Source organism: Schistocerca serialis, chromosome 11, assembly GCF_023864345.2.
Source record: "Schistocerca serialis cubense isolate TAMUIC-IGC-003099 chromosome 11, iqSchSeri2.2, whole genome shotgun sequence".
NCBI classification, from domain to species: Eukaryota; Metazoa; Arthropoda; class Insecta; order Orthoptera; family Acrididae; genus Schistocerca; species Schistocerca serialis.
In genome coordinates, this window is record NC_064648.1 from 135657549 (window position 1) to 135685497 (window position 27949).

Here is a 27949-nt window from a genome sequence, read left to right on the forward strand (position 1 = left end):
CGCGATGGCATCGGCCTCTGAGTTAGGTGTAGCTTCCACTGTGTGGAGTGTTGGTGTTTGATTACACCACTTAGTATCCTGTGAGGCTTTCGACTGAAATTCTCTTTGCCTCTGAGCGTTATTCAGCATATTTGCGTTACATTTCTGGCGGCATTCCGCTGTCTGTGGGTTATTTGGTTGTCTGCTATTGTTTTGCGTTTGCCAACGATCGGCTGACTGTTGCCGGTGGCTTGTGTCTGTACATACTGTACAGGCTGGCCTTACGCTACGCGCCTGTTGTAGTTGTTTTTGCTAAAGTTTTTCCCATTTCTCTTATATGCGCCTTTACATTTACGACTTTCTCCATTGCCGCTGTGATTATCGTTACCATTATCCGTAAATCTCCGTGACGCTATCGGGGTATTAACAGGCTTGGGTTGTACTGGTATCTCTTCGTTTATCAAATCTATTGAGTCCAGTAGAGATAGAAAGTATTCGGTGTCGATTTACGGGATGTTAATGAGTTTTTCCCTAACGTGGGCAGGAAGGCGGCTCTTTAAAATTTTTTGAAAATTTAGCTGGTTCGTCCAGACCCAGTTTTATTCAAATATTTTTCAAAATATCCTCGTAAGCTTCCATACTTGCTATTGAACGGAGCTGGGTTGAATACTTCACGTCTGAGCCTCTCTTGTACGGCCTCAGACCAATACTTACTCAGAAATGCCGTCTCATTCCGTTCATAATATTGGCAACGTTCCGATATGTCCGTAGCTCACAGTAGAACGTCACCCTGTGTGTATCCAAGAAGAAATCTAATTTTCTGGGCTTTGGTCCAGGTACGAGGTAAAACATTTCGAAATGCTCTGATAAAGACCACAGGGTGTGTTCCTTTCATTCATAAGCAAATATCGGGAATGTCGATGCGTAAGTAATCATTCATCTGCAAGTAATGTTGACAAACACGCCGCGCTGTCAGTGACAGTCGTGTTTATGGTCGCTTGTGGCGTATCCATGGCAACTGCGCCTGCTCGACAGGTGCAACTGCCGGCAAGTTGCAAGTTGCATTGTGCAACCTTCGCTATTTCCCTTCTAAGGGCTAATCCTGAATTGTTGGTAACCAGTGAAGGCATCTAAGGGCATAGCTTTGTATTCTGTCATATGCTGTTTTGGGATGTCCGTAGTTTTAGCAACACTGCCGCGCAACCTTTCCTCTGCTTCCTATAACCCTAGTCTGTTTTAGCAAGAAGTTGGCTTTACGTCTCTTTTAGAGCTCTAAAGAGCCCTGCAGGATTTACATAAGGGCCACGCGGGGTAGCCGTGAGGTCTAAAGCGTCTTGTCACGGTCCGCGCGGCTCCCCCCGTCAGTGGTTCGAATCTTCCCTCGGGCATCGGTGAGCGTGCTGTCCGTAGCGTAAGTAAGTTAGTTAAGTGTGTAAGCTTACGGAGCGATGACCCAAGCAGTTGGGTCCCATAAGATCTTGCCACAAATGTACAAATTGTACAGTACCTACATAGATATTGCATTCTGACACTACCTTTCCAGCAAGGGTGCTGCCCTTCTCCAGCATCCCGGCTTCAGCTTTTTCAGTTACTTCCTTTACATCTACACATAGCATACCTCTCTGTTTTTATCAAATTCTGACTCTAAAATGATCTACTCTTAGACTCAAGTTTGGTATTTCTGTAGTTAGGTTTTTGCATACGTCTTGCAGCTCGTTGACTACGTTCGTCACATTTTTTACCGACGCATCCACATGGGATTGCGTGTCATGAACTTGACAAAATGCTTTACTGAGGTTTTGCAACTCACCTGCAAGTTGTTCCCGATTTTAATTTGCGGATCTTACCTTTTCCGTTAACATATTTATATTGCGGGACATGTCGGTAATTATTTCTTGTTTTAGTTGTTTACCGTGCTCTGTGAACTTACCGGATAATTCGTCAGATAATTCAGTGCGTACATTTTTGCCCACCTCTCTCAACTGTTGACTAATACTATTCTTGGAATCGTTAAACGCCTGGTTTTGCTGTGCAAACTGTTGTGTTATTAGCTGCATTAGCTGTGTCAGAGTGTGTGTTTCACTGGTATTTGCATTGCTTTTGTGAACTGTTTCCTGTGCTTGCGTCCGCGACGTCGTGAGCAGATAATCAAAGAAATTTTCGCTATTGCGCACTTCAGATTCTCTATTTTAGAAAATGTTTCCCGGTGAGACCTGAGAAATTGGCTCATAGAGCGTCATAAGAGCGGCCTCATGACTAGTTATATTACCAGTATCACAATTTTTTAATAATGGAACGCCAACCTCGTCGTTTTGGTAGTCATTGGCCAGTTCACGAGTTGGTGCGTGACCTTCAAATGTTGACAAGCTCGAATTTCCGCCATCTTGGCATATTGCATTTTGTAATGAATTTTCAACAATGGCCATTTCCTTTGACTCCATTCTGAACAGTTTTTATTAAAATTATGAAAGGAAAATAATTTTAAACATGAAATTTTGTTTGAATCGTATCCTTCAATTAAATGTTGACTTTACACGTATCTTCGTCTTTTCTATAGAAATCCACTTTCCGTAAAGGATATTAATTGGAAGGAACAAGGATTTACTGCGAGAGAGACGGCGCCAAGCGGGGCCATATAAGCATACAGCGTAGCAACTTCCTACTTTAACCGCTGAAATTCGCATTCCCAGCACGTCTCGTTCGTAGGCAGAATTTCATTTTAATTTGCTCCTTCAAGTTGTTAATAGTTTCAACCTCAAGGACGTGTAAAAATCCAACAAAGGCCCCATTAGTTCTTTGTAACGATAAAATGGATTTTTTTTTTTTTTTTACAATCGTATTGACTTACTAGGATCACGTTAACAACTTCAGTTCCTCTTCTTCCATTGTTGTTGTATCCTATTTTTCCAGGACTCCCTCATTTCATCCCCATGAAGTCTCTTCTTTTCTTCTGTCCATGTTAATCACGATTTTTTATTTCTTCTCCTTTGAAAGCCTTCCAAATTTAGTATTTTGTTTTTAAAATGGTTTCTTTCTGCTATTTCTGATTCTTTTATGTTGTTTCTTTCAAGATTTTTTCTTACTTCTGTAATCCATGCTATTGTCGATTTCTTCTTCCAGAAATATAGCAGTATTTGTTTTGTTGGTCTATTTCCATTCATTCGGTGGAGATGTCCAAAAAAGGTTAATCTTCGTTTGGCCATTACTGCAGATATTTTCTCTATATTTTTGTAGATCTCCTCATTACTTCTTATTTTCCAACCATCTGCGGATTTCATTGTACCCATTATTTTTCTAATAATCCTTCTTTCCAGTACCTCTAGTTTGTCCATCTTGTAGTTCATCGTTAGGCATTCAGATCCATATAAACATTCTGGTTGTACCACTGTGGTGTAGTGTTTTAGTTTTATTTTTCTAGATATACATTTCTTATTGTAAATATTTTTGGTCAAACCATATGCTCTTTCCATTTTGTTAATTCTTACATCTATTCCAGATTATTCTAGTCCAATCTGTTGTATAGTTTCTCCAAGGTATTTAAATTTATTTACTCGCTCTATTTTACCTATTTGTGTTTCTATGTATTTTGGTGCATTTTTTGTATTTGTCATGAATTTTGTTTTTTCAGCTGAAATGGATCATTTACCTAAAAAAATTTTTTTCTTCAAGAATTGAAAGGTCTGTTCACATTCCTCTCGGCGCCGTCGTGTCACGGTTGCCATTGAATAGTGGCGGGGGGACTAGAAATGTGATATATATTGGAAATCTGAATAAATATTTGCTGTTTAAATAAATTAAAAAGTACATTTTGAAAGAATGATTGAAAAAAATGGAAGGTACACATATCCTGTGTGAACTTTAACTGGCTCTAATAGAAACAGACCTTCAATATTCAATACATGTATTCAGCATTCGTAAATTTACATACATCCTTTTCTTGTTACCGCTATTGTGCATGAATATTTGTATGACAAAACTGGTTCGGATCGAACCTCCTCTGCTGAAGCGAATTCTTGTTGTTATCTTCGATCCTCTTGATGCAGAATTCCCGGCGCGTCACGGAAAAGCCACAGCGACCTCTGACTGTGTTCCCTGTATGCTTCAATTTATCTGTCAGGCAGCGAATTATTAATTATGGAACAGTGACTCGTAACAGCACACTTGTTTCAATCCGTGTCTTCGCTCGTCTTGGGATTCACAGAATGAATAGCGTTCAGTTTCGAATTGGAATGTCGACACTTTTTATTTCACAGATAAGAGAGACATCAGTAACTACCGACCTATATCACCGCTGATATCATTTTCCAAAATGTTTGAGAATGAGATGTATTCTAAAAGAGTATTACATCTTGGCAACAATAATGTCCTCAGCAAATCAAAATTTGGGTTTCAGAACGGTTGCTTTACTGAGAATGCTGTTTACATGTTCACACACCAGATATTACAAGCATTACATAACAAAATAGTACTGGTAGGTACTTTCTGTGACCTATCCAAAGCATTTGATTGTGCAAATCATAGTATACTCCTTGATAAATTGAAGTTTTTTGGGATTGATGGTGTAGCCAACCAATGGATCATGTCATATCTGACCAAAAGAATGCAAAAATTTGTACTTATTAGTAATTCAACAAACAGAATCCAGGGACATAATTCTGGCAGGGGAGAAATCACGTATGGGTTTCCCCTAGGTTCAATCGTACGTCCACTAGCGTTTCTCACATATATAAATGATCTACAGTCTAATGTACAACAAGCAGAACTAGTTCTTTTTTCAGGTAACACCAGTATGGTAATCACTCCCAGTATACGTGCAGAAATTGGAAAAACGGTGAACAAAGTTCTCAAAAGTATCATTGACTGGTTTTCTGCGAATGGTCCCACCCTGAATTTCACAAAGACACATATTATTCAGTTCTATACCTCCAGGGGTACTGCACCAGTGATAAGTGTAACATGTTGTGGTGAAATAATTCATATAGTGGGAAATTAAAAATTCTGTGGTGTCCATATTGATGAGAATTTAAATTGGAAAAAACACAAATTTCGGAACTCCTAAAACAATTTAGTTTAGCCACGTTTTAACTTAGTCATTGCAAATTTTGAAGAGATAGAAATCAGTAAGTTTACATATTTTGCTTATTTACATTCAGTAATGTCATATCGAATAATCATCTGAGGTTACTCATCATTAAGAAAGAAGGTCGTCACTGCCCAGAAACGTGCTGCGAGAACAATATGTGGTGCTTACCCGTGATCACCTTGTAGACATCTGTTTGAGGAGTAGGGTATTCTGACCATTGCTTCACAGTATATTTACTCCCGTATGAATTTTTTTGTACAGTTCAAAAGCTACAATGAGGTACATAATTACAATACTAGCAGAAAAATGACATTTATTAATCAACATTAAGGTTGTCTTTAGCACAGAAGGAGGTGTACAAAGCTGCAAAAAAATTTTTGGCAGCTTACCCAGTGATATAAAACGTCTAACAGATGGCAAGGTGAAATGTGAAATTAAACTGAAAAAGTCTCTCCTTGACAACTCCTATTCTGTAGAAGAATTTCTATGTTTGTAATGTGTAAAAGATGGTGGGATAACTCAATCTGTATATATTACTTACATTTTGGAGAAAAAATAAGTGTATGGTGATGTTTAGAGTACAAGTAGAAGTACAAATTAATTTGCGATATGAATGCACCAATAATCTTAGGAACCAACATCCCTCGAACTAACAACACTGCACAACATCATATCACTGGTATAATTTCCCCTTTGTAATTTGTATCCCATTTCTTCGTGTTCTAGGTTTATTTTCGTATCATTCTTACACACAACAGGGACAAAACAACCGAAAAAGATTTTTAGCACACGTCTCTCCAGATTCTTCCTCCAACAGTCGGATTCCTGACTGCTAAGGGGAGAATGTCAAAAATTTTAGAAAATTGATTTTTCAAAGATATGCGTATTTTGTACCGCATATCTTCCTGAATAGTATGATGTATAAAAAATATACATTTTAGTGATTACAAGCCAAACCCCTTTGCACAGCTTCAATCCTACACAAAGTCACCAGGGCAACACTTACAGAGCAAAGGGTGCTGCAACAAATGTGACACCAATGGCTCAGGACTTTAATGGAAGCCACCAAACCTATATCAGGGACCTTGCAAATGAAAACTTATTGAAGAAATGTGTTCATGGTGGTACCCAAAAACCAAATGAAAGTTTTAACCAATGTGTATGGGAAATATTGCCTAAAACCATTTTTGTTGGACAAAATGCAGTTTCTATTTGTGTTTATGACGCGGTTTCATGTTTTAATGATTGTGTGCAAAGCAAGAAATATGTTTTAGAGAAAATGGGAATAAAGACCGGAGTGAACTGCATCAAAGCTTTGTATGCGATAGAGAGTGTGTAGTGAAAGGAGATAAATTATTTTTGGAGGTGATAAAATCAGGAATGTGAAAAGAATGAAAACCGACTAAGAAAATGGAAAAGAACTTGCTTATGGTGCTGGACAGTTCTAAAGGAATGATACATACAAGCAGAAACTTTAATGGCCATTTTCCGCAAAACAGACATTTCTTAACTTAGGTGCATGTAACATTCATAATAAGTATCCTATTACTTTCAAACTTGGTATGCTCATTAAACACGAACTCCTTAATGCAAATCTCTATAATTTTGCAAGTCGATTAAAAACTGTGCTAAAAATTGAAGTAATATAACTATAAAACTTGAGTTTTCTCTAAAGATGAAGTTAAAAATGCTACAGCACATTCATTTTTTCATAAATTAAATAAATTCTAGAGTTTCATGTACCTGTAAGCATGGTTTGTATGCCGTGCAAGATTCATCGAAAGATCTCTCTTACTTATGAAGAAAGGTGTACCTATAGCGACAGCTGCAGCCGATAGGAAGAGGAAAAATTATGAAATTTCACATGTAAAAAAAATTTTTTCTTTATGTTTTTGCAGTTCCACTGCTATGAGTGTGAATACTGAATCCTTCGTGGACATTCTGACGAAGTTTTATGATTTTATTTGTAAAAGTATAGACTGTGGAAACTAAAATGTCCTCTGGTGTCTCTCCTGCTCCAAGTCGGCCGGCTTGACATCCTACCCCCCCATAACACACGAGCTAGGAACACCATCCCATAACGACAGCACTACATTAAGTGCATTGGAGGGATACTGTCATTCAAATTTCTTTGTGATTTATATTGTTATGTATTGAAACTATGTTGACTAATAGTTGTCATAAGCATAATTGTTGAGCTTAGTATGAGCCTTTCATTTGTGCTTTATTTTGCACCAAATACTGTGTAGTATGCTAGCCTACAAGTATGAGAAAATTAGGAGATGCAATGTGTGAAGTGGTTAGCTGAACGCCTTAGTTGTCCCACTACTGTCTTTGGTAGTGTGTGTACCATTATCTGTGTGGGGACAGTACCTCAGCAGTACTGTCTGTGGTAATCTGACCACTGGCTTCGATGTGAAAACCCTTCTCGAAGCAATGTTCCTTCTGCGCAGCACGCCAAGCGCTGGAGAGAGCAGGACCGGCCCCTCCTCGCAGCCGCACAGTGGCCACAGCGACGACGGCCGAAGCCCAGCCACAGCTGTGCCCCACACCACTCCCCAGGCCACTCCACAGCCTGATGACGCTGCCGTCTCTCACCTGCGGTGAGTTCTGTCACAATAACAGCGTTACGCGTTGGGCAGTTAGCCCAGTGTTAAAGTGAAGAAATCGAATGTTGCTATTTTATGTTTTGACGAAGCAGATGTTATAGTTCTGGTATTAAGTTATTTCTTTTATAAATTATGCTGTTTGACGAGGCAAGGATCTACAGGTCTGCATCGTGACGTATTTTCAATTCCTAACACAACTGAGCCACTTAATGCAGTTACTTGTGTAAGATACTTCCCCAAAGATAGCGACTGTGTTGGTGATTTAGAGGCAATTTGTGTTTTCGGCGATGATTTGCTATATTATGAATTAATTCTGCAGAGACTGGATCTTGTTTGTTTCTTCTGACTTGCAACCACATTCATTATTATTCAGTATTGGGCTGCCTCACCAAATAACCAGGAATCTCTGAAACTCCCACCGTCACTTGCATTTCCGCGATTACTCTCCCAACACTATAATGAGATATTCTCTCAAGGGTCTGTGGGAACCCCACCACTGGGAGAGGAGAATCAGTTGAGATCCATGTCTTACCCTACTACGAAAGATGTACGTGAGAATCTCTAGTGGCAGTTTTTGGAAATCATTCGTGACAACATCAGCCTCTACTAAACTGTCGATATCTTGCTGATTAACGCAGGCATGTTGGATCAATAAAAATCAGGTCAATTGTAATGCGTGGGGATCGTTGAGTGGAGATGGACACAGCAGCCATATCTCGCCAGCTGTAAAACCCTCTGTGGCTCAGGGAGTTTTACAGCTGACATTGCGAAAGTTTTCTTTTTATTCACTGCAGACCAGCTTCAGCGTAAATTCGTCATCACGTCACTTTTCTTCTTTGAAATTATTGATCTGTAGTGGTAGTCACAGATATTTGACTGTCGCTTCGTGAAACAATGATAGTCTGATAGTGAACTGATATTGTTGCAAAATGCATTTCAGTGGCTAGCTGAATTCTACAGGCCCAAAAGTGGCAATTCAGAGTATTCAACATGCTTTTACAATTAATCAGAGTAGAATCCAACAAGTTATTGGACAACAGAGGAGTCTGTACCTATTCAAGGGGAAATAAGGAAGGTTACCCAGTATTTTAACGTTGAAAATGGGATAAGTAATGTTTCAGGTGACTTAAGAAAACATATCTCTCCCAGTTATTCAAGGATTTCGGGCTTTAATTACCTTTTATGGTCAGCCACAGATGCACAATGTCATTAGATTTAATGTCTGTGCCAAATTGAGCAAATACTTATAAGAATACTTATCCCAATCTGAACGCCTTTCGCAGCACAAGCAGTCAACAAAAGTTCATCCATGGGTCTGATAATGTTGAACGATACAGAGAAGGTATGGTGAAATTATGTAAATAAGATAGCCTGACGGGTATTTACCTAATTTCTCGTACACAAATAGCATCAGCCATTCAACATAAGAAGACAACCGACGATAAGGAAGTGTAGCAGGAAAGATTAAAGATAGAGAGCACAGGGAAGAATACTTTGTGGATAATCCAGAAACTCATTATGCAGCATAATTAATAATGCTGAATACAATTTCAGGGATAGTCTTTAAATTACGTTGCACATACTGGACACGAAATTAGTACAATCTCAGTAGAAAAGCAGCAGAAAACAAAGTAGAAAATAAATTATTGTGGTTGACTTAGAAACAAGACATGGAAGGGAAGAATGTTTCAGCATAAAAAGACTGACATAAAAAGTTAAGAAAGCTGGCTAAAAATCGAGAGGGAAACAACAGCATGCGGAAATAAAAGATAAAGAGCAGGAAATGAAATATATTAACAAAATACTTGATAATGGAGTGAAAAGTTTGTTGACAGAGAGTTAAGAAAACCAGGCTGGGGAACAGATCGAGCGTAACATGGTACTGATGTGAATAACAATGTACAGGGCGAAGACAGTGAAGGCTTCCTTTTTTGTTGGGCATCAGACAGTTGTGGTGACTAATAAAAGGTCCTACATAAAAAAATACAGTCTTTCGAAGACTAAAAGCGACAACTACTTTAAACAAAAATAGTTTACAATCATAAATACACTGATAGAAAAGAATCACAAAACCAAAAACTTGTCAATACAGAGTAGTGAAACATCAAGGATACATTTGCCAGGGTAACATATTTAACTGATTATCATTGCAAGATCGCAGGTCAATGTAGGTGTGAGATGAGCCACTGGAAACGTGAAATGGTCATACACTGTGAGAAGGTCGAATTAAAACATGCAGACATGCATGAATTGTGTTGCACAAGTATCGGACGAGAGTTTGTGGAATGGAGTTCGATGTCAGATGCACTTGGTTGGTCAGTACAGGGACTGTAATGCTGTTTGTGAATGATGCTGGAGTTACTGTATGATGATGTCCCATATCTGCTCGCCTGGGAACGGACCTGATGATTGAGCATGCCAAGAGACATGTCAACACTCTATAGAGCATGTTGGGCTACAACAGCGGTAAGTGAGCTAGCGTTATCCTGTTGGAAAACTCCCCCTGGAATGCTGTTCATTAATGGCACCAGAATGGGTCGAATCAGCAGATTGAAACAGATATTTACACTCAAGGTGTGTGGGATAACAACGAGAGTGTTCCTGCTGTCATATAAAATCGCACCCCAGACCATGACTCCAGGTTTAGGTCCAATGTGTTAACACACAGACAGGTTGGTTGCAGGCCCCCAACTGGCCTCCTTCTAAATCAAAACATGGTCATTACTGGCAGCGAGGCTGAACCAGCTTTCATCATAAAATACAACAGAGTTCGACCATTCCCTTCAGTTTGCCACCACTGAAGTGCCAAACGGTGGTGGTGTGGGATCAGTGGAACACACGCTACAGAGCATCTGGCTCGGAGCTGTCCGTGAAGTAACCGATTTGTAATACTTCATTGTGTTACTTGGTGCCAACTGCTGCTCAAACTGCTGCTGGAGATGTATTACAGTGCGCCAGAGCCATACGGTGAACACGATGGTCTTCCATCTCAGTAGTGTCACGTGGCTGTCTGGAACCCAGTCTTCTTGCGACGGAATATTCTTGGAATCACCGCAGCCAGCAGGCCTGCATAGTGGCTACATGCCTCTCAAATATTTATGCATCGCGGTTGGAACATCCAGCTTCTCATAGCCCCTATTACAGATTTCGTTTAATCTCTGTGAGATGTTCATAACGGCGTCTTTGTCGTGTCGAAGGAAATTTTTACTAACATCAGCTTCCTGCATCTAATCTCAAAGGTAACTAACGCTCACGCTCGTTACAGCGTGTAATTACAACAAGCTTGATTTGCTTCCTCATAATGGTACTACTAGCGCCACTCTTAAGCGACGCGACTGCCACAGAAAGTCATCATCATTCAGATGTAGAAACACACGTACCAACTTTCGTTTCTGTCACACTACTTCTTCGTGCTGCAATATTTTTCCGTTAATGTATATACCACTGCAAAGGGAAAAGACGTTTTTAACATTGTCACCAAGAATCTCAAAAAGCTCTTAAACGACTTACTTCACATTTTTACAAGATAGTCAAATAAATGCTGGGACAGTGTTTCTGTTATATACCAATGGTTTAGGAGTGCGCCATTGATTAGTAATGAAAACATTCGAACACAGACGCTGCTTAACCTCTGAAAAAAACTAAGAGCAGTGGCAGCAGAAGTCATCCAGTATCAGAAGTCGCCATCTTTCTGACAAAGGCCAAAGAATGTGTGTGTGTGTGTGTGTGTGTGTGTGTGTGTGTGTTTGGGGCTACAGGCGCTCATCGTCGAGGTTATAAGCTTCCTGACAACCAATAATAGAAGGGTCTAAGAGGGAGGAGGAAAGGATAGAGCTTCAAGGAACTCTATTGCCCTTCAAGTAGTAAACTGCCCCTAGAAAGCTGGAGAATCAAAAGTGATCAATGACATGAGGATGCAGAAGGCAATGGAATCTAATAAATTAAAACCACGTAACTTGCAGCCACAGGAAATATAACAGTAACAGGAAAACGGTTATGATGCCATCTGCATTGTGGAAAGATTCCGGACAAGTTACCCTCTTGGATCTCTGCAAATTGACTGCCAAGGGGGAAGTGACTATGAAATAGAGACGGAATAAGTTATTGTGGGATAAGATTCTATGACTTGGAGCTTTGAATTCAGAAGTTTGATTGTAATTGGAAAGCTAGAGTCTAAAAACGGAAGTGCAAAACCCCAGTCTAGATACATTGGGGGTCACTGATGTGAACTAGGAAAAGGCTAAGCATTTATCTTAAGACACATTGAGGTATATCATCAGCAGCAGAAAATGGTATGGTGGGAGCAGGGTTCGTTATGAATAGGAAAATAGGGGAGAGAGCGGAACACTGTGATCTTCTCAACGACAGAGTTTCTCTCACCAGATTCGACATCAAACGAATTCAGACAGCGACAGTTCAGGTACACATGCCAATGACACAAGTAAAAAGGAGAAAAGAAAGTATGAAATTAAAATGCGGTTGCATGGGAAGGAGAAGCAGAAAGGGTCATCAGCTATATGGGATTGGCATTGGGATGACAGAGATGAAAGTCTAATTGAGTTGTGCAACCAATGTGAGATGGTATTTACGAATACTCTGTTCAGGAATCGTGTGACGAAAAAATATACTTGGAAGAGACCCAGAGACACTGAAAGAGTCCTGCTGGATTACATCATGGTCAGAGATTTCGAAATCAGATATTGGACTGTAAGGTGTACTCAGATGTAAATACAGATCTAATAATTATGAATAGTAGAGTGAAGTTCAAGAGAATCGTCCAGAAGAATCAGTGTAGAAGGATGTATCATCATGCAGTACTGAGAAATGATGAGATGTATTTGAAGCTTACCAATGATGTGGATATGGCGGTAAGGAACAACACAGTAGGCTGTTCAGTTGAAGACGAGTGTACATCTCTAGAATGTAAAATCACCGACGGTGGACAGACAACACAGATAAAGGGAAGCTAACTTCGAAGAAACCTTTAGTAACAGAAGAAATACTGCAACTGATCGACGAAAGAAGAAAATATAGAAATGTTCAGAGAAAGACAGGAATACAGCTACATTCACTGATGTGGCAAGAGTCGTGGGATACCTCCTAATATCGTGTCAGACCTTCTTGTGCCCAGCCTAGTACGACAACTCGACGTGGCGGGGACCCGAGAAGTCGTTGAAGTCCCTTTTAAAAATATTTTGCTGTGCTGTCCCTGGAGCCACCCACTATTGCGAATGTGTTGCTGGTGGAGGATTTTGTACAGGAACTGACCTGTCGATTATGTCCCATAAATCTTCTATGGGATTCATGTTGCGCAATCCAGATGGCCAAATCATTTACACCAGTTGTCCACAATGTTCCTCAAATCAGTTGCGGACAGTTGTGGCTCATTATATCGTTGTTTGAGAAAATGGAGTCCATTATGGAGCCAACACCACAGTGCCTTGTTGTCAACTAGTGTCCACAGCTTTGTGGGGTCTACGTCACACTCGAACACCACCATCAGTTTTCACCAACGGAATTCGAGACTTATCTGACCAGACCAAGCTTTTCCAGCCGTCTCGGATCCTGCCATTTTGGTCACGAGACCAGGAAAGGAGCTGCAGGTGATACTATACTGTTAGTAAAGGTACTAGCATTGGACATCTGTTACCACAGCCCATTAATCCCAAATTTAGCCGCACTGTCCTCACATATACGTTAGTCGTACATTCTATATCGATTTCTGCATTTAGTTCACGCAGCGTTGCTTGTCTATTAGCACTGACCACTATGGTAGACGAAAATGTTCTTCGTTTTTTTTTCCAACTTAACAGAACTGCACACTCAATTCGACTACTGGTTTAATGCGCTCAGCATAGTTTGTGACCGCCTGTGGCTGATACTACCCTGACAACAACAGGGCAAGCTGCGAATGAAGTCATCACTCTCATGTGGAGGCAATAACATCATTCTTCCTGCAGAGCAACTCACAAGATTTATGGAATTGTTTGTGGATGCTTATGTGATGCAACCCGTCTCCCTAGTGTATCTGCAACATGCTCAATGGGATTCAAATTGGGATCTCCCATGTGTGCAATATCTTCTATTTCCAAGAAAACGTCAATCACCCGATCTGTATGAGGCATATCCCTATGAGGCCACAGCACCTCGCAACAATGGCATATGAGTTCCCCAGATCTCGTTACGATACCTGACAGGAGTTAACCCTTGCCAATTCACCCATACAGTGTCATGACGAGGTGTTCAAGGTGTCAACGTAATCGCTGCCCACACCATTAAAGATCCTTCTGGATAACAGGCTTGATAATGTTTGGGCTCGAAAATCCTGTTCCACGTTCCCTCCATATGCAAATCTGTCGATAATCACTCTCCAGTCCATACTGGGATTCACCTGTGAAAATAACATTGGCCCATGGTTCGGCCATCCGGTTGGCGTGTTGATGACTTTACATATTACTCTCTGTGGAGATGTGTCAGGGGTTCATATACAACAGGTCTCTGACTATATAGGCTACTCTGCTGAGGCCTTCTGTATAACGTTTGCCTCGATACAACACATCCAGTGCATGCTGCGAGGTGTGATGTCAGTTGCCATGCAGTAGTAAGGCAGTACCGTGATGCCCTTTAGCCAGAAACTGTATCTCGAAGACGAGGGCAGGATCCAACACATGTGTGTTGGATCCTGCCCTCGTCTTCGAGATACAGTTTCTGTCTCTACAAACTATCGCCACATCTGAGAAACAACAGTAAGATCCACATTGAGCCACCAGGCCACTTCAGTTTGTGATTGTGCTCCTTCCATTCATCCTATGGCCCTCCACTGCAGAGAGCCTGGCATGCGTCTTCTCTGTACCATACTCCACCGTCTGTGACTGTGCCTACAGAGATTGTGGATGTGGGACTGACTACCCAGAAAACACTACCCCATTTCATAGGTGCACTGACTTCATTGTGAGCTTGGTTGTCTGTAGACTGGAATGCTGTCTTCCGTGTAGAACATGATGGTGCTGACATCTGTAGATAGTATGCATGATCACATCGTGAATTAGACACAGGACAGGGAAATCGCAGTTTGTTGCTTTAATTTTGGACACCAATGTATTGTGGTAACCTTCTTGGGGACATGAGTTCTTGGAACTCATCACAGTTCTGCTTCTGGGATAGTGTTTCGTCCTCAGACGTGCGTCTTTGAAGAAATTTGTTAGTATTGTCCTTTTGTTGCAGAAATCTATCTGGAGACATGAAGGGCGAGATGCTGATTGCGGCAGCTAAGGAGGGGTCAGTGAGCAAAGTGCGAACGTTGCTGGCAATGGGGGCGGACGTGGAGGCGAAGGACGAGAACAAGCGGACAGCACTGCACTGGGCAGCAGCCATGGGGCACGGGGAGGTGGCGGCCCGTCTGCTGGAGGTAGGAGCAGGCGTTAACGCCAGGGACCGCTGGCAGAACACGCCTCTCCATCTGGCTGCATGGAAAGGCCATGCAGCTGTTGTGCGGCTGCTGGCAGCTTCTTCTGCCGACCACAACGCCAGGGATCAAAGTGGGAGCACGCCACTGCACGATGCAGCACGGCGTGGCCGTGCAGAGGCGGCGGCTGCACTGTTAGAGGCAGGGGCCGACAGGGAAGACAGGAATTATGGTGGGGACACGCCGCTGGACCTAGCCGAGCGGAACAACCACCAGTCGCTCATAGACATCCTAAGATCAAGCTGAGTGTAATGCAGGCGACTACGGAGTAAAATAAATAAAGCTTTCTGTGTAACCTCTGCTACTTTTAAAATAAACAATTCAGAAAAGTTAATCCTGCAGTCTTGCTTTGCGCCCATATTTACGTAGTACATACAACGGATCCATTACCGTTACAACTAGAGTGAGAACTGTAGGTAGAAGGAGGGTGGAATGTGTGTCCTTATAGGACAACTATCCACGGATTTCCGCCCAATAATATCAAAACAGCAGACTTTGTACACAATTTATTACATTGCCAATGCTAAACTCTTTTAAGTAACAACATATTCATGTAACTTACAGAGCTTAACAAATAGTTAAAACAAACAGCTTTAAAAACAATAACAGCGTCTTGCCACCATAAAATCAAACAACCTTTTACAATAGTGCCTTTGGAGTTTACCCAAGAGACAACATCCACTAATATGTTAACTTGGCATTACAATTTAAAATCATTTATATAAAAAAAACCTTGAGAAAGATAATGGCACTTGGCACTATAAAATCGAAGAAGCGCAACACACAACCAATAAATATAACAACAAAATAATCATTTGATACAACCAAAGGGCAAGGCCAATCCCCAATGCAATCACAAACGAGCGAGCTATCAACACTTCAAAGCCTTCCCACTAGAAACAGTCCCCAAAATAAACCACTGAGAGCTCCCCGACATGCCTCCCACAACTGCCCACTACTTATGCACCTTGGTTATGTTCTGTAACACACGACAGATAACATCAACACAAGATAAAATTTAAAAAATCAAATAACAATATAACATCCCGACAGCACATGATAACCACGGCGCCGTTAACTCGGGCGCTCTTAACAAGTGCCGGAAGCCAACACACACAAATATTAATAAGCAAATCTCGCTTCTTAAAACAAAACAATAAAAGCCAAGCGCATATGAATAGTAAAACCACAGTCTTAGAAGTGCCTTAATGATACCAAACACTAATATTCCACCAAGTTAATAATAACACAGTGAGGATAAAATACAAAACATATCACTAAATTCTGTTACACAAACCAAATTGACGAGATCATGTTGTTCAGGTCGCAGAAGACCACATATACCAAGCACCAGTAAATCAGTATGCATATACTTTCCAAAAACGCCTGTCTTAGGCAGACTTTACCTAAAACATCAAATGCCAAATATTCATGAACGCAACTCCGGGTAGGTAACAGTAACCACCTACGTGAATTATTTCAAAAAAGGAACAAACAGATACCACCAAAGGTAACGCTGAGCAGACTGGGTGGGCAACGACCCACTCAGCAGGTTAACCAAAAGGTACTCCAGTTGAGCAAACAAATTAGTACCAAGAAGTATCATTACGTGCCACACACACACACACAGCACAAACTTCCAGCAATGCCGTCCCACATCAGAATGAAGTTCAGAAACCGGTTCTGGAGCTTCCAGCGGAAAATTTGACTAACCAACCGAGCTTACATCCCAACCTAGCAGACGACTCCAAAATTCAGCAGCTAGTTGTCTCCGGGCCAGAGTATCACAGGACCTCACCCGACCTCCACATCAGACAGGCAGGCTGAACAAGTACGCCAACTCAGATTAATCACCGCCGCATGGCCGGAACAGCGGCGAGTCGCCTCCGCCCCAGACCACCTTGCTCATATTGCGAAGCACGACAACCTTAGCGCTAGTCACCAGCAGGTCAGGCATAGCGAACTTCACGTTCCGTGCAGTACCCGGAAACCGACTACCCTCTCGCTTTCCGCCGGCCACTGCAATTACACGCCAGCGATGTAACAGCAAATAACCACCGCAGCGCCACTCGCACCAGAACAGTGAACTATAATCCATTATAGCGTGCGCTCTAAACATCACAGGATAGCGGCAGGCGCCATATCAGAGGGAATCTCCTTTTGCTGAAAATTCAAAAGAAATTGAATAATTCTCGATTACTAATAAACACCAGTTTTCTCACAATATTTATTATTAAATACTTGTTCGGTAAATGTTTGGTGCTATTGGAACTTGTATAAATCTCCAGACTCCTGACACATAACTTCTGTACTTAAAACACGTCTTCATTTTAGATCTTCGACCGAATTTACTTCTGTATCTAATGTGCTGACGATCCCGCATCTTTGGTGTGTAGTTTCAAAGTGGTATTATCACCAGTACTTACAGCACATTAGTTTCGATTACATGCTGAATTTTGTTGTATCCTGCCTATTTGCCGAATATGGTGTGTCTAGGAAATCCGCTTCTCGGATTGGTAAACAACAACTCAAGCAAAACGTATAAAAGACTTTTATTACAAAATGAGTAAATGACAGTACCTAAGTTTGACAACAACACAGAAGTGTCGCAAGCAAAGGGTGACATTCAAATAACAATCTCGTCAGCATATACAATTCCTAAGTCGGTGGTCTTAATGTACCAAATCTCGATGCTGCTATAGAAGTGGCCGCTACCAGTCAGCAGCGGCGCTTGTGTTCTCTTCGGCGAGAGGCCGCAGCTGTCGGTCGGTCAGCGTGCTATTGGCTGACGTCCTCTTCACAGCCCTCTCTGCTCTAACGTTCCCGACTGGCGTGCCGGCGCTTGGCTTTCTGCCGGAACTTTCCTCCCCTCCCAAACCGACGAACTGGCGTCTGGAGGGGAGGGGAGGCAGGGTCGTGGTCGCTGCGATGGACCGGAAGCTGTGGCTGCAGGGGATGTCAGGCTTCCAGTGGTACCCCGCCATCCGGCCTTCACTCTGGCGGAAACGTCCCCCAGAAAACGACCAGAAGGGTATGCATCCACCTCTGGAAGCCAATAACCAGATGTAGAAGGCGTCAGATGCTGCGGTGTGGGTGGTTCCAGCGCCATTGGTAGGACTAGAGGAGGTGACGGCACCGTCTCCATCATTGTGTCCCAAGATGTTGTGATGACACCCACTGATGGCTACTGTGGCCGCAATGCCCACTGATGGCTACTGTGGCCGCAATGTCCACGGGATACGTGAATCTTGAGGAAGAGGCACAGAAGAGTCACTGTGCACTAACAGTGGCGAATTTGATTGCTGTGCAGCTGGTCGCGGTGGAGGTTCGAGTCCTCCTGCAGGCATGGGTGTGTGTGTTTTTCCTTAGGATAATTTAGGTTAAGTAGTGTGTAAGCTTAGGGACTGATGACCTTAGCAGTTAAGTCCCATAAGATTTCACACACATTTTTTTAAAATTTGATTGTGAAGTGGGCCCTGCAATCCGTCTCAGCCTGAAACCAGATACATGCAAGTGCCAAGTCGACGAACGATCTCTCCTCGCACCCATCCTCTGTGTCCTTACTTGGGCGCCGGATGTTGAGGAGGGTGGAGCAGTGTCCGCCAGCGATGTTCCATCTCGTGGACGTGAACGATAGGAGACGAGAAACAGTTGCATTGCTCGATGCCTCGTGTGTGCCTTGCGATGTTCAGCCATCTGCTGGTTGAAAGTTCTGACAAAACGTCCCACCTTCCAGTTTGACTGTGGATGGAACAGTGCACTAGTTAGTTGCTGTATGCCATTGCGTACACAGAATGTTCTAAATTCATTTGACATGAAATCAGGGCCGTTGTCCAACCCTAAGACAGCAGGCAAGCATTCGAGGCAAAACATAGACTTTGTGGGATCTTTCTGAAACACTCGTTGGTTAGTTGTGGTATACGCTAATAGCAAGTTTCCTTTTGCTGTGCCAATGAACTCGACAACATGAAGTAGAACAATTCAGGTGTTGTCCTCTTAGGAAAATATTGTGTGGAGTGACAAATCATGGTACACAACGTGGTGATTCGATGGCAGGGTGTGTATTGGGCGAATGCCCAGTGAACGTCATGTGTAAGCGTGTGTGGTGCCAACAGTAAAATTCTGAGGCGGTGGTGTAATGGTGTGGTCGTGTTTTTCATGGAGGGGCTTGCCCTCCTTACTGTTTTGCGTGGCCCTGTCACAGCACAGGCCTACATTGATGTTTTAAGCACCTTCTTACTTCCCACTGATGAAGAGCAATTCGGGGATGGCGATTGCATCCTTCAACATGATCGAGCACCTCTTCATAAAGCACGGCCTTTGGCGGAGTGGTTACACGACAGTAACGTCCCTGCAATGCAGAGAGCCCTGACCTGAATCCTACAGAACACCTTTGAGATGTTTTGGAAAGCCGACTTCGTGCCAGGTCTCACTGATCGACATCGATACCTCTCCTCAGTGTAACACTCCGTGAAGAATGGGCTGCCATTCCACAAGGAACCTTCCATCATCTGATCGAACGTATGCCTGCGAGAGTGGAAGCTGTCATCAAGGCTAAGGGTGGGCCAACACCACACTGTATTCCAGCATTATCGATGGTGGGCGTCAGGATTTTGTAACTCATTTTCATCCACGTTTTCGGATACTGTCGATCACGTAGTGTATGTTCTCACAATCGCATGATTGTAGCACAGTGAACGCTACAGTTCGTGTACGTGAGTGATACTTTGCAGGCAAAGTACATTTTCCGAGAACATGAACGTCTTGTCCATTATAGGCCATCAGGTGCGTGCTAGTTTTAGACAGGCATGGGGAGCCAAAAAGTTCATATGTGTTACGATTCAGGTACGTTACAGAGGCACCCATGTCCAACTGAAATTTCACACGTTTTTCACTAATATGCAAATTAACAAAACGTTTGTGGTTGCTAGTTATGCTAATACCTGCAGCAGGCTTTGAGTACACTGCATTGATTACATGGGTCTTATGACTAGAATTATGTGAGTGAACAGAAATCTTATGGTTGTTCCGTTGCAAACATACTGACTGTTTGTGACCTTTCTTTCTGCAGGCATACCACTGTACTCGTCTACAAGGGCAATCTTGGCGTTTGTGCTGTGAATAGCGCAAAGGGCATGACTCACCTCTCAATACCTTATAGAGAGCTGCTTACACTGAGTAGAGACCTGTTTATGAGGCGTGGCGTGCGCAGGCAGCCGCCGCCTGACAGGCCGCTCGTGAGCAAGACACTCAGCCTGACAAACTGGTGGCCGCTGAGATTTATCAGCCGACATGGCACCTGAACTGCACTGATCTAGTATTTGCACTACTTGCTGAAATGGTGGATCGGCCAGTTTCAAAATTTGTTCTCTAAGTGTGACATCAGTTACATTGTAAATGATCGCATCACGCAACATAACATCTAAATATAAAGCACCAGAAGCACATCTTAATTTGAATTTCTTGATCATACCCTGCAAATCTGTTAACCAATCATGATAAGTTTGTTCTGACCGTTTCTTGCAGTGAAAGAAGTGTTACCTAGCTTCTACAACAGTGACTTGTTAGTCATAATAGTTAATTATCGAGTCTACAACTTGATCTCAAGAAAGTTCTCTCAGAGCTGTGGTAGGGAATAATCTCTGAGTGAGGCGAAACACAGCACTTCCTACTGCTGATAAGAAATAATGGAGTTTCACAGTACCTGGTATTTGTGACCAGGTATTTGGGCTTCAAACTGTTGCAACCATTCGAGCCCTTCCTCTTGTTATTAATTGAACTGGCGAAAAGGCAGTATGACACTCGAAGCTAGAGGGCGGGTATTTTGGGCTGCATTAGTGACTTGAGCGGTGAGCAGCTGCTGTACTGTAGAGTTGCGATTTGCTGAGTCTGCAGCTGAAACATTTGTGATCTGTGTCAGCTGCGTTGCATCTATCACTTGCCGCTGTGGCCCTGGAGCAGGGGCTGGGAGAGGTGGGTTGTTCATTTTGGAAGAGAGAAATGCAATAAACAGACTAAGCAAGCAAAAAAGTAAGTACAAAAGCAAAGAAAATTTCCGCAACGCCCTCCTGAAAACACTGATTAGCAAAAACACTATAAGATACACTATTGAATCATGTAAACACGCCTCTGCAAAGAAAAGCCAATGTAGATTTAAGGCGGCAGCAAAACACGAAAGAGAATCAGTGGCCGTCATGCACTGGGTTCCTCTTAATACTCACCACTCATGTTGTATCCTCCCTCGATTTCGCAAATGGGGAGCCTAGGAAACCTGCTTCGTGGGTTTCTAGACAGCAATTGAAGCAAATAGTATTAAAGAGACTTATTACTAAATGAGTCAATGACAATACCTAACTTTGACAATAACACAGAAGTGTGGCAAGGAAAGGGCGACATGCAAATAAGAAATCTCTTCAGTATATACAATTCCTAAATCGCTGGTCTTGATGTTCCTAATCTCGATGCTGCTGTAGAAGTGACAGCGACCAGACGGGCGCGGCGCTTATGTTCTCTTCGCCTAGAGGCCGCTGCTGCCGCGTTGTCGTCCTCGAGAGGCGTGCCGTTGGCTGATACCTTCTCCACAGCCCTCTTGCTCTAACGTTCCTGACTGGCGTGATGGGGTTTGACTTTACACCAGAACAAATTTAATTATGTATCTGAAAACAGATGGTTCAGTGATTAATCTGCATAATTACAGTGTGGCAACTGCAGCAATAATCAGTTATGTGCTGATCATTTGAAAAGCGCAATAGGTTATCTTAAATTAAAAAGAATTCACATATGATCGGAAATAAAACTCACAGATGTAATACTCGACTTAGGAGATGTATTACCAGGTATCATGTAACATTGATCTCCTCTATCACATTACAGGAAGCCAGAGAAATTATTCTCTTTTTCCACATATTCCATTTGGCCGTCCTCAGTGCATTTTCCTCTGTCAGGCATCACGTCTACAACGCACCTGCAGGGGCCGCCTTGCTACCAGCTGCACAGCAGCCCTGGCCAGACAGACGCCCCTGCCGATAGCATCTCCATTGCCTCAGGCATCAGTCTGGCCAACTACTGCTTGCAGGAAATGTACATGTGAATGAGGAATTAGTGTGGGCGATTGTATCAGAAAATTTAACATGTCAGACGGTGTGCGAATGCCACTCCACTCTCACAGGGTAAAACCTGAAACCACTCAAGCTATTTAAAAAAAATGGCTACAAAGCTAGAGAGATCTTTCGCTTTCGCCAAAACAGACAATAGAAGATTACAGTCAGTTCTCAAACAGAGGATTGCCAGGGACTGCCAATTAACAGCTAACAATCTTTGGTATAATGACAATGTAATACAATACTCTTTGAGACTGAGTATCCAAAAGCAAGTTATAGTCAATGAAATATGAACAACAGATCAATTTCGTTTAGAGTAAAGAAAGCTGAAGGGGTGACGAGATGCACTAATACAGCCGTGAATGGAAGACGGCGCATGCGAAAAATAAAATTAGTATAATCTTAATATTGTCCTGCCTATTTTGTGCCACCAAAATACAACCGTCAAAAGAACTGAAGTTGCACTTCAGACAGAAGGCAGACTGTCAACTATGGGCACAAAACAGCAACACATAGTCCACAATGCTGGACACACACATCAGCCACAAGGGTGCAATTACGGTTGTAGTTAGAGTACTGGCAATAAAATTCTCTACTTTGGCCTATAAATCAAGTACATAATTCAAATTAAGTTAGTGCTTCAGTAATCAAATGAAAGGTCGATACGTTTATTGACCGCAATTATAGAGTGGCTCTGACTGTTGCAGGATGCTAAAGCAAAATATTTCTTCTCAGTTTTTGTAAAAGTTAAGGTATCCAATACGGCTCCAAGCAAAATCAGCTGCAGCCTATGAATGTCTCATACTACTCTATGTAAATGTTGAGTAAGTTATACCCTCCACAATAATCAGTCAACCATTCCATGTTCAACAGTGAATAAGGAGATTTCATTGCAAACATGTTTTGGAGATGTTTATCTGCAGTATTCATTGATAAGTATGTAGAAAAAATTAACCTAATCCATGTCAATTTGCATCGACTTTGAAGACACTGGTTATAAAAATTCCAGCTCACGGTTTCCTCGCAAGATACCCTTAAGACCATGGATAAAGGCAGTTAGGTGGAGGAAGTGCATAAATCGTAACAACTTGATAACGTTTAATAGCGGTACAAAAAGTGGCAGCTAGCTTTAATTGATCAGAAATATAAAACTGTGCATTATACAAAATGCGAAAACGTTGTGTTCTATGATTTGAATATCAGTGAATAAAATCTAGAATCAGTCAACCCATAGAGATACCTAGGGATAACTGTTTGTAGGGATATGGCCATAACGACCACAAAAGCACAGTCATAGGTAAAGTAGATAACAGACTACAATTCTTTCGCATGATATTGTGAAAATACAGTGAGTCTACAAGAAAACAGCCAACAAAACTCCTTTGTATCCATTCTTGAACGTTGATATAGTATGTTGGACTTGTAGAGAATAGAACTAACAGGGGATTTTAAAAGCTTACAAAAAGGACATCACAAACAGTATTTCGCTGTAGTATTTAAATTTACCATTCTTTCTGTGTTCCACATGAGAATGGAAAGAAACCAGAAGCTAAGAGTACCATATGGTACAGTTGTAATGGTCCACTGCCACCTACCTGTAGGGTTTGTACAGTGTGAGTATTGGTGTAGATGTGTTGAGGAACCCAACAGTGCAATGCACAGTAAATGGCAGACTGGTGTAAGGTGATTATACATGTACAGCCTATGTTTGCTAGATAATTTAAGTAAACACCTTGAAAAATTGCTGTGTCTATCCTATAAATACAGTAACAACTACTGTCACCAGATTCTTACTGAACAATAGGCACACATTTATAAAACCTCTGCTGGGACTCGCTGCTCCGCCGATCTCTCGTCTGCTGATGCTCTTTGTCGCTGTATTTTAACTTCATCTGCTTGTAACCTATTGAGGCCATAGTGTAGACAAATATGAAACAATTTATTCAAAAAAAATTTTGTAAATATCTCTAACAGTGGTATCACACACGTGGAGGGTTCTCAAACCTTCTTTGTAAATCTCACCGCACACGAAAAAGAATGAAACCATAAGCCATGTGTCATAGTTTAACAGTTATATGGTTGGTATTGTTGCTATTAACTTGGAGATAATCTATAACCGCCTTTTTAGCTTTCTCAATGGTAAAGCGGCAAACAGCCAGAAGACGTTGATTTTAAAACAAATTTGAACATGTTGGATCATGGTATGAATCTTCCAGGTCTTTTTTCGATAATACTTCTCAAAGCTGCACGTTACTAAAGTCTGCGGTTCTTCAATGAAAACAGACTCTTATATCTCACGTGCTGACACTTAGAAATTGCAGTGCAGATAGTTAGGAACACGAAGCTGCTACTACCATGTACCGTAGGGGATATGTTAAAATGTCAGCAACTAATGTAACATCACTCAGAATTTTCTTATGTTTCTGCAACAAGAACAGCTGTTCATCTTTCCTGCTGTCCTGATACACTGTTCCAAGTCGTTCCCTTAGTCTGCAGTGGGTGGCGTGCATGTTACACAATGGTCTGTTCTGCACAACAAACTGATTCTCTCAGAGACAATAAGCTCGAACTTGCCACTTGAATACAAGGCCTATTTCCTCACTCTCCTCAACAACAGCAAAAGTAATATTGGTAATGCCGTGCACTCGGCTGTTGGCAGCACTGTCAGCGAACTTCAATCGAAACGAATTTCAGGCTGTGGCAGGCCCAGCTGTCAGACATTGCAGTGATCTGACGGGAAACTGTGTAACCACTGCGGCAAGGCCATTGGCGCTCTCTGCGTACACCAGATGAAAATAACATACTTTACCAATACATTACATACTGTAGTATGCTGTGGAATACTGCAAATGTTCTTGTGTTGGGTGAAAACTTGATACGAATGTAAACATACTGTGTTGCAAAAATGTCTAGTAAATATGCTGTTTTCTCATCTGTCTTGTATAAAATTACATGGTCAGCCACATAAGCTCTTTGTACAAACACACAGGCCATGACGCTAAAGTGCTAATACATATAAATGTGCCTAAGTGATAAATCCATGTTTCGTTATGTTTCATTTCGAATTGTTACCTGATAACTATACTGTGTCACGGATCATTCAATTCATCAAGTATAAGTGGATGAGTTCAATATCTGAATTGAAACTGTAATAGAATGGAAACAGTATGTTTCCAGATGTGGTTTCCTATTCAAGATATTATGAACTCACCTCTGTAAGTCCTAGATTTGTAACGGATATTTCCAAACACCCTGTATGCATACGAGTTGTATTTCTGAGAGAAGAATCAATAATTACTTACCTACCAACACACCTTATTAACAGAGTCTGTTGAAAAATCATACCAGTTCTCATTACTTCAACTCTTAACTACACAAAAATGAGATATACATTTGATGAGGCTGCAAAACCATTTTAATTAGTTTTGTGCCTTTACAACGCTGCATGGGTCATAGCCTTCTCAACAATTTCCTCCCATTTACTTTCCTTCTCCATCCTCTGATTCCTAGGGTTCTGATGTTTCCTTCCACATCATTCCTTGGTATCAACATCATAACAATAGAGCCACGTCACATCACAATTATGATTCTCTTAAAGAATATCTCGTTCTCATTTGTGAAATCGAACAGCAACTAGGAGCATTCCAAGATGCTGTGTCAGGATTTCGTGACATGATCCAACTGAAATGCTACATTCTACTGCAATCTCTCGGACAATCAGTCTTCTATTGACAGGTACAATTTCGTTCACGTTCCTGATAGCGTCTTCGGTAGACGTCGAAGGGCGTCCTGAACGAGGGTCATCTTCAACTTCCGTCCGGCAGTTTTTAAACCGTGTGGAACATTCGTAACGGCTTAACTACTCAGCGTAGGCTTCCCGCATCACTTGGTGGGCCTCTGTAAAGGTTTCCTTGACTTTCACGTAAAATTTAATGCAGATGCCGTGCTCCTCTAACTCTGCCATCGTGAAATTCGCACACTGTATGATACAACTTTCTACTCACTACAGCACTGAACCATAACTAACGGACATACAGCAATTGAACTTCCGGTTGTTACAAGTTAAATGTAAATGTAGTGTGACTAGGGCCTCCCCTTGGGTAGACCATTCGCCGGGTGCTAGTCTTTCGATTTGACGCCATTTCGGTGACTTGCGCGTCGATGGGGATGAAATAATGATGATTAGGACAACACAACACCCACTCCCTGAGCGGAGAAAATCTCTGACCCAGCCAGGCATGTAACCCGGTCCCTTAGGACTGACATTCTGTGGCGCTGAACACTCAGCTAATGGGGGCGGACAGTTACACGTTAAACACAGGCGTTTTCAGGGATGCCAACCCAATTCGTCCCAACACACCATTGGTCCGAAATTACGAATGTTCAGGAAATTTTTTAACAGACCTCGTACACTATAAAATAACAGAGAGCGACAGCTCAACAGAAACCCATGTCCCACTGTGTGTATGTCGGAAGACACTACAGAAGGACCCCCAGTTATCTCGACTTACATAAGCGATGTGTCGGACAATGTGGATTCTCAGCCCCCCAAATGCGTCAGTCTTTCTTATGGACGAACCCAAGTAAATGAGGTGGGCTTCGTCGCTAAACCAAACCGGCATGCGCATATTAATTCCCATCTTGCCCGGAAGCCAACCGTGCAGTTCGAACGTCTTAACGCAAACCGTTCAGATGTTTTGACGATTTTGTTTCATGTAGTTCAGCAAGTGTCACCCTCTACCTATATTTCCTTAGGTATCGACTGTATGATCTCAGACGCTTTTTCCAGGTCTGCAAGTCCACTGAAAATGTGCTGTTTAGCTTTAATTACTTTCCACTACTAAAGTAAAAGCCCGAATTTCCTCTGTGGTACTTTTTATCTCTCCTTTAATAATAAATTGTACAGATAAACGATTTATAATCAAGAATTGGAAAATGGTCGTTGGATAAGCAGCTGGCAGCGGAAATCTCGAAGAAAACTTATGGCCAACTAACTAGTGTTGGTGTTGGCTCACTCAAACGCATAGAGCGCAATCCCCGGCTATAAGGAGTCGCTGTGCAGCCTCTGCCCGACAGCAGAGCACCGACCCGAGCGTACGAGAGTCATACGGAAGGATGAGTGGCAGAGATGGAGAACATTCGATGTCGAGGGGCGCGTTTCGCCACGGGATCGTCCACTCGACGCAGGAATCTTACAGAGATTTTCAGCAGACAGCAGTGGCAGTCGCTACAAGACAGATGCTTTGTACCATGGAGAGGTCTTCTGCTGAAACGAGAGCGTGCGATCAAAGAAGAGACGGGAAACGCATCACTTCCTCTCACATGTGACTCGAGAAACCAGCACAACCAGAAAATCAGAGAAAGCAGGGCCAATGCGAATGTTTATAGAAAGCCATTCGGTTCACACACCGTTCGAGAATGGAACAAGCAAGGGGGGGGGGGGGGGGGGAGGAAATCACAGTGGTAGCAGAAATACCCTCCGCCACACACCGTAAGCGACTTACGGAGGGCAGATGTAGATATGGAAAGGCAGGCGCTGATCGCATGGAAGCTCAAGACCGGAACGTCTGCCCAGGCTTTGACGAAAACTACAAGTCCGCAAGGAAAGCACAAACGCATGTAATAGAAGCAGCCTCATCAGTCACTTCAAACCTGCTACTGACCACAACTCATCTTACTGAATTTGCTTGTATCACGTCGTCATTTGAAATAT

At 42.2% G+C, this 27949-nt stretch overlaps 1 protein-coding gene across 3 annotated transcripts in view; it reads left to right on the forward strand.

Moving 5' to 3' along the window:
* LOC126426792 (uncharacterized) overlaps positions 1-15470 on the forward strand; it is a 60309-nt gene extending 44839 nt beyond the window's left edge. For all 3 annotated transcript variants that reach the window (XM_050088788.1, XM_050088787.1, XM_050088789.1), the window contains exons 4-5: positions 7516-7665; positions 14896-15470. In XM_050088788.1, coding sequence (XP_049944745.1) covers positions 7516-7665; positions 14896-15382 — 637 coding nt within the window. In that variant the 3' untranslated portion in view covers positions 15383-15470. The remainder of the gene's footprint in view (positions 1-7515; positions 7666-14895) is intronic.
* The last annotated feature ends 12479 nt before the right edge of the window (positions 15471-27949 follow it).